Source organism: Brachionichthys hirsutus, chromosome 10 (assembly GCF_040956055.1).
Source record: "Brachionichthys hirsutus isolate HB-005 chromosome 10, CSIRO-AGI_Bhir_v1, whole genome shotgun sequence".
Classification (NCBI taxonomy): Eukaryota; Metazoa; Chordata; class Actinopteri; order Lophiiformes; family Brachionichthyidae; genus Brachionichthys; species Brachionichthys hirsutus.
The window spans coordinates 5303187-5310567 of record NC_090906.1 but is presented as its reverse complement, the minus strand read 5'-3'; the positions used below and the strand labels follow the sequence as shown (position 1 = coordinate 5310567).

Genomic DNA, 7381 nt, shown 5'->3' with positions numbered 1-7381 from the left:
ACTAGCATGTGATTCTGCAGAGCGTAGCAAACAAATGTATGCATTTTCATTATGAGTTTACATAAATACAGTCTAAAGCTGACAATATGAAGTTGAGGTGTTCTGTGTTTCCCTATATTTACTGAATATGTGTGTTGGATAGCGATTGGACATTCTTCTTTGGCAGCATAGTGCTGTTTCTATAAAAAAAACAAATTTGACTTGATTTTTTTAATGAATGGAACTTGGAATAATTGTCACATATCAGCATCAAAATATAAATGTAAATATCAAATAAGCTCATGCAGAATGTGCAGCCAATGGGGGGGGGGGGGGGGGGGGGGGGAATCCAGGTTTTGCTTTGGTGTATCATTTCTAATAATGTTGATATTTTTCTAATCATTCTCAGTGGTTAAAAATGATGATGGATTTAAATTAAAATAATTCTGTTTCCCCACAGGAGACACTTCGACACATCAGAGCAGCAGAAGCACAAATAACACTCACTCTGCCGTGACTTGAACATCTGAAAGGATCACAGCCATTGTTAATACTGGCACATGTTAATGACACAACTTACCTTTCAAAGTGTCTAGTGTGAAAAAAAACCCTTTGTTTCCTCTTATTGCCTGGCCTGTAGTTTGCATGTTGGCTTCCTGGGACTGAGGGATCTGCACTATAAGTCTGTGAAAAATGTCTTATTCTCAAAAATTCAACTTGTAACTTGTGTCTGTGTCAAAACAATTCCAACATTGAAAAAAACATTAAAATGACACTAAATAAAATAGAATAGAATACAATTTTTTTTTTGTGACAGACTTTCAAAACGAACAAAACTTGATGGATGAACAGACAGTCACAAACCATTCCGATAACCTCTTCCTCACTTTGTGCGTAGGACAGATAATAAAATAATCAAAGGGCAAACTAATACATGTAGAAATAGATTTATTGGAATATGGATCCAATTGTCATGGATATGTTTATCTATTAATTTCAAATCAGAAACATTTGTCAACTACAATTGCTGAATGATTAGCAAAAATAAATTACAAGGTTGCTTGCTTACAGGCATTTGGTGTTTTGGGAATATAAGATAACCCCCCCCCCCCCCCCCCCCCACACACACACACATACTTCCTGTTTGAACCAGACCAGCAAAGGTCAGTCACAATAAAACAGACAAAGTAAATGATATTGTCTCCTTCTGAGCAAATAAAGCCACTCTAGAAGAAATGATCCGGTACCTTCGGACTGACTCTCAGGCTAAGTGCTTATTTGTCATTGAAATTAAATGGACACAAAATGAAGTGAAGGAAACATAAATTAAGAATAAGAAACTGTGGTTTAGTAAATACCTCAATTGAATTCTTACAGTATTGCTGCATATTGTCACCTGTTTAAAAGGACTAGCGGAGGAATGCAGTAATGCTGAATGTGCAGAAATGTTTACCATCATCAAAATAGCATGCTGCATACAGTGAGCTGCATTAGAGAATTTACAAAATATATATATATCCTTCATTACAGGTTGTTGCTTCTAAAGTGATCCCCATGGAAATGTTGAGACTTATTGAAATGTTAAACGGACTAAGGCAACACCATAAACATTCCGTGTTGAAGAAATGCTCTTTAATCCTGGCCAAAGGAAACAACAGCCTGCTGTCTCGGTCCCGCTCGGATGTTTTCAAAGGAGGTAATTCTGAAAAAGACAGGTGATATTTTTTTGGAATTAACAAATGAATCTGTGAGAACTATAGCATTTAAAAATTCTTAATTCTTCACAACTAAAAAAAAGGGTTAGTTGGTCAGCCTTTCTGTCTGTTCAGCATTTTATCGTGGGAGTTTCTCTTTCCTTCTGTACCTTGAGCGCAACAGCGGCTACCACGACCATGGCAGCTAAGAGCGCCATCCGTCCCATCCAGCCCAGGTCTATGGTCTTCAGGATGAAGAAGCGTGCCCAGCCCAGCTTCTTGGCCGTGTGAGGCGGGTACCGCATGCTGTTCATCCCCTCCATCTTCAGCTGCTTGATCAGGCAGCTGCGCAGGTGGCTCAGCTGGTCAAAGCTGAACTTTCCGTGGTAACAGCCCATACCGCTGTTTCCTGACGTGAAAACGGGGAAATGGTTTGAGGTGTGATTTGCTGAGGACAATGTGACAAGGAGATCGCGTACCGCACCCTAAAACGGTGCTAGATAACTGCTAAGCATGCTGCCTGGGGAGCATCAGGGTGCTTAGTTGTAAAGTTAGAAACTATTCTGTCAAGCAGGACCTGCGCCTCCACTGGCGCTCCATCGTCTCCTTGTCTTCTCAGTGTGCACTCACCCACTCCTCCAAAAGGCAAAGAGCTGACAGAATAGTGCACAAGACAGTCATTGGCCAGTAACCCTCCGCTGGACGTCTCGGCCGTCATCCTCTTTATCACCTTCAAACAGAGGGATCCGTGTTATACCCGTGATCTGGAACACGCTGCACATGTGGAGGTGGACACGCATGCGCTGCTTCCTGATGTTCCACACCTTGTTATCTTGTGAGAAAACATAGAGCACCAGAGGTTTCTCTCGCTTATTGATAAACTGTATGGCTTCGTCCAGGCCGCTGACCGACAAAATGGGGAGTAGGGGTCCAAATATCTCCTCCTGCATCACCTTGGCCTGCGGTTTCACATCCCGCAGAACTGTGGGGGCTGAACGCAAAACACAAGCAGTGTTTTATTATCTAATTAGAATGCATTTAAAGGGAAAAGCCCACTAAATGCTTTTTGTGATGCCTGAGTTGCACGCACATATGTAACAATCTGACTCGTCGTTGTCTCCTCCAACGGCGACGGCGCTGTCCTCCAGCAAGGCCATTATCCTCTTAAAGTGGCGCTGGTTGATGATGCGTCCGTAGTCAGGGCAGCTCTTTGGGTCGTCTGTGTAGAACTCCTGCCGGAGCAAAAAAAGATTACAGGCGTTCTTGTTAGAAGCATGCAAAAAATCAAAAAAGGACTGAAAACTGATAATTTTCTTTATTAAATGTGAAATTGTTCTTTTATTCTCCATTCTGAAATGACCAGTCAAATAATGCAGCCTTCATTCGTGGCTGAAGGATCATTCTCTGTCGTAAAAAAAAAAATCTATATGGCTAAAAATAATGACTGATCGCCTTGCTTTTGAATCTTTAATGTAAAGGAGTATTAATTATCAAGGACAGGTCATTAAAAAACGTTGATGTTCAGATCATCTCAAATTAAAATTTGAATATGGGTCTCATTGCTTTTTCTTGAGTCATCTGTACCTTGATGGCTTTCTTGACCTCGTAGATGACCCGGTCCTGGATGCTGGGCTCACAAAGGATGTAGTCTGGGGCGATGCAGGTCTGACCGCAGTTGGTGTACTTACCCCACGCGGCACGCCTGCACAGGAGAGGCCAAGTCAACAAGAGGAGCTCAGGTGGGGAAGCTCGGCGTCGCGCACCACTAGTGTAGTGGTAACATGCAAGATTCCCATTCTTGCGACCTGGGTTCGATTCCCAGGTGGTGCGATACTTTTGGGGCACCCGTAGTGGGGTGAAAACTGTCATTTCATAGTGTGCGCACTAACATATATATAACAAATAAACTTCTTCTAAATACTTTATGAAATTTATGAAGCTTCTACATAATGAAAAGAGTCAAAGTGGAATTCGGAGGTGCTTCCCATCTTTCTGACCTGCAGGCTATGCTTATGTCACAGTTCTTATCGATGTAGCAGGGACTCTTCCCGCCCAGCTCCAGGGTGACGGGGGTCAGGTGGGAAAGCTGCACATAGAGCACCACTAGTGTAGTGGTAACATGCAAGATTCCCATTCTTGCGACCTGGGTTCGATTCCCGGGTGGTGCACTACTTTCGGGGCGCCCGACAATGGTTCAAATCCCAGCCCAAATAAAAAATACAGGGAGCACCCTTTAGGGGCCAGTGTCCTAAAGGGTGCGCCGACCGTGACAGCACCCCCCCGCCAGCGATCGACATACACTTTGCTCTAGGGGCCCATAGTGGGGTGAAAACTGTCATTTCATAGTGTGTGTACTAACATATATAACAAATAAACTTCTACATAATGAAAAGAGTCAAAGTGGAATTCGGAGGTTCTGCGCATCTTTCTGACCTGCAGGCTATGGTTATGTCACAGTTCTTGTCGATGTAGCAGGGACTCTTCCCGCCCAGCTCCAGGGTGACGGGGGTCAGGTGTTTGGCAGCAGCTTCCATGATCAGTTTTCCCACCGCGCTGTTGCCGGTATAGAAGATGTGATCAAACCTCTGGCGAAGCAGCTCCTGGGTCTCGGGCACTCCTCCAGTCACTACAGGGTAAAGCTCCTGACACAGAGTAAAGCACAAAATGTTTATTACCACTTCATGTTGCCCTCATTGCTCTCACGTAAGGTTTATATGCAATAAACAGTATACGTTGTCTGTGTTCACAGAGCCAGCAGAGAAGTAGCGAGTAAAAGATCAGAGTGGAAATAACGCTGAGTGTTTGAGAAAGCGTAGAACTGCTGAGGAATGCTAATCTCTGCGGATCCTAAAGCTTCACATCCTCATTCGAGGAGGGAGGAGGGTTCCAACTCCTGTAAAAGTGTAACGCTTCTGTTTTTAAAGTCACAGTTATTTGTCATCCTGCCCTACAAAGGAAACAAAGCCAATTTGTCATGGGAATTATTGATTTACTTTTTTTTTTTTACCTTAAAAATGAGCCCAAACACATGATTAGCACTTTGAGCGATTGTGCAAGCTGGCCCAGAACAACGTGACGTAAGCAAAGCTCTATATCTCTGTCTGGCTGAAACGTCGCTTGTGAGATCAGCACAACTCAAGCTTCATCAAGTTACCTGTGAAGAACCATCCTTTCATAGCATTCTGTTGTTCAGACGAGCCCTCAGCTAAAGCGTGTTATAAATGAGGCGATCTTTGCAGGTCAAGGTGTAATAATAGTGGATAAAATAGCACATTCTTTCAGTCGCTTCTGTAGCTACAGGCACAACAATGAGATGCGTCACGTTGACGTTGTGAGACATGTCCTTACTTTGTCAAGGTAAAGCGGCAGCAGCTCCTCCATGACCTTCGCAGTGTGAACGCAGACCTCAGAGGGTTTGATCACGGCGGCATTACCTGGACGGCAAACGGCAAAAAGATATTCCACATTTTGAGAGACAAAGACCTCGTCTGGCACGTTTCTCTGCGTTCTTTTTGTATGAGGGAGGGGGGGGGGGGGAATTATATATAAGACTACAGTACATTAGTGATTTTTTGTCAATCTGCTTTACTGTTGGGTTGTTTTTGTGGAAATTAAAGCATTTTACTAAAGTAAAAATGATAAATTCATGATGCTGATACATACAGAAGACTCACAAGTGTGATTAGCATTTTATCCACTGAAATCTTTTGATTCTCCTTAACTGCTATCAGAAACGGGGCCATCGTGGCCTGACGTAAACCGCATTCACGTTGTGAAGCTTATTACCCATCAAATGAACATTTTCGTTTGCTGATGCTGTTGGCAGCCCCCCCACTAGTAAACCAGGAGAAAGGTGTGTGAACCATGTGACTGATACAACTATCAGTGTGAGCTCTGATAAAGCTCCACTGGAAGGTAAAGAATAAAGTCCATCCTGCATGGCAAACAGTCTTTCTGTGAATCCAGTGCCCCATGCAGCCAGTCTCATAGTACTGACATGTAAAACTCACACTGGGGGGCAGCGTAACATCAAAAGACTCAGGCAAATAAAGCCCCCCCGACATAAATACTGCAGCGTCATGTGAAGCAGCCACAGGTAAAACGTATTAAACTTAGTTTGCATGACTCTGCATCACTTTGTGATGCAAATCGCAGCGTCCAGCCGCAACACTTGCGTTGCAGCCTCGATACGAGCCCGGGATCGCCGTGTAAAGGTACCTTTGACCCAGAAATGAATTATTCATGACTTCACTCACTATCTCGGAGCTGAGAGATCAGTCAGGGCTTAACTTTGCCCTTTGGGTTTTCGCTGATAGCGGCGGCTGACTCATTATGTGCAAACACGCCCAATCTGCACACCATAGAATAAAATAAAAGAACTATATTTAATCCTGCATGTAAAGTTTCCCCTCATCACTCTCTTGCAGCGTGCAGAACAGAGTTCAGAGAATAGCAGTAAATGCGACCTCTGACCTCGTTGCGTCACACAAGCACACTGCGTACCGGCAGCGATGGCTCCGATGAGCGGCTGGATGGTGACGGCCCAGGGGTAGTTCCAGGCCCCGATGATGAGCACGACTCCCAGCGGCTCCGGCTGGATGTAGACGGTGTCCGAGAGGGTCAAGAGGTTTTTCTCCACGGGCCGGGGGGCGGCCCACTCCTTCAGCTTCCTGATGGCCAGGCTGAGCTCCCCCTCCAAACCCATGGTCTCGTACAGCTGGGTCCCCACCTCACTCTGGGGGGGGGGTAAAGAAAACTAGAACATTATAGAGAGTAATAGCAGAGTAAAGACTTAAGAGCTCCAAACATCTGACCTGTTTAGCCACGAGAATCTCAAGCTTCCTGGGAGTCCAGGTTCTAATTATTTTTTGGGAAGGTCGATGCTCACCTTGTTGAGATCTTTCTTGACGGCATCGGCGATAACTCTTTGCCTCTCAGAGAACAACCTCTGCAGGTTCTTCAGCTGACGGATCCGGTGCTCTAAACATTTGGACCTGCCCGTTTCAAAGGCTTTCCTGGCGCGAGCTACTGCCTGAAGCTCCCGGGACATCCTGATGAATAGAAACACGCGTGATCGCCTATAAAAGAAACACGAGACACAGTTACCGGTACGTGCAAATAATAATAATAATAATATTAATGTTTTTTTTTTGAGGACTCGTCTAGCCAGTTCAAACACTCATCACATGGCCTCTTCAAGCAAACTGTCAAAGAAGTTTGGAGGGAGTTAAGACCCTCCAAACCCTAGCAGGATTACACAAATACAGCAAACCTCTTGGAAGTCATGGGTCAGAACTAAGCCCATCATAGCTGGGTGCAGATCCAGATAAACAATTATTGCATTTTTGCTTTCTTTAACATTCTGAGATTAAAATTAATTTTTTTCTTCTTCTCTAAATCTTCTGTAATTTTTCATGTAAAAATAGTTTTGTTTAGGGGGGGGGGGGGGGGGGGTCAATCCTATGAGTTTTTGAAGTGTGGTGCAGAGTGAATTAAGACGTGTATAAACAGCTAACATTTGTTATAACACGTGTAAAACGCCCATATTGCCTTTTCCCATTTATTTATTTTACAAACCACTTTCAAGACTTCACCCAGCAGATCATTCGATTCCACTTTGCTCTTTCAGTCAAGGCGCTGCGTTTGGAGCCCCCCCCCCCCCCCCCCTAATGAACTCTGTGTTGTCAGAAAACACGGTAATAACACCG

The 7381-nt window shown here is 44.3% G+C and overlaps 1 protein-coding gene and 2 non-coding genes across 3 annotated transcripts; 2 read left to right on the top strand and 1 right to left on the bottom strand.

The window, feature by feature from the left end:
- Window positions 1–1120: 1120 nt before the first annotated feature.
- aldh3a2b (aldehyde dehydrogenase 3 family, member A2b) lies at window positions 1121–6723 on the bottom strand. The gene is made up of 10 exons (XM_068744245.1): window positions 6562–6723; window positions 6177–6408; window positions 5022–5107; window positions 4107–4315; window positions 3258–3375; window positions 2764–2905; window positions 2498–2664; window positions 2304–2403; window positions 1844–2082; window positions 1121–1681 (listed from the first exon to the last, which is right to left on the bottom strand). The coding sequence occupies exons 1-10, from the start codon at window positions 6721–6723 to the stop codon at window positions 1667–1669; spliced, it is 1470 nt and encodes a 489-aa protein (XP_068600346.1). The 3' UTR covers window positions 1121–1666.
- trnag-ccc (transfer RNA glycine (anticodon CCC)) lies at window positions 3433–3503 on the top strand. Its single transcript has one exon. It is a non-coding gene; the product is annotated as a tRNA-Gly (tRNA).
- Window positions 3771–3841, top strand: trnag-ccc (transfer RNA glycine (anticodon CCC)). Its single transcript has one exon. It is a non-coding gene; the product is annotated as a tRNA-Gly (tRNA).
- Window positions 6724–7381: the final 658 nt, after the last annotated feature.

Bases quoted from the DNA above. Each gene is read 5' to 3' on its own strand.
- aldh3a2b (XM_068744245.1), bottom strand. From the start codon at position 6,723: ATGTCCCGGGAGCTTCAGGCAGTAGCTCGCGCCAGGAAAGCCTTTGAA. The intron at 5,108-6,176 runs GTACGCAGTGTG...TTTGCCGTCCAG, and splicing joins CATCGGAGCCATCGCTGCCG to GTAATGCCGCCGTGATCAAA. The intron at 2,083-2,303 runs GTGAGTGCACAC...TTTTCACGTCAG, and splicing joins TTTGCCTTTTGGAGGAGTGG to GAAACAGCGGTATGGGCTGT.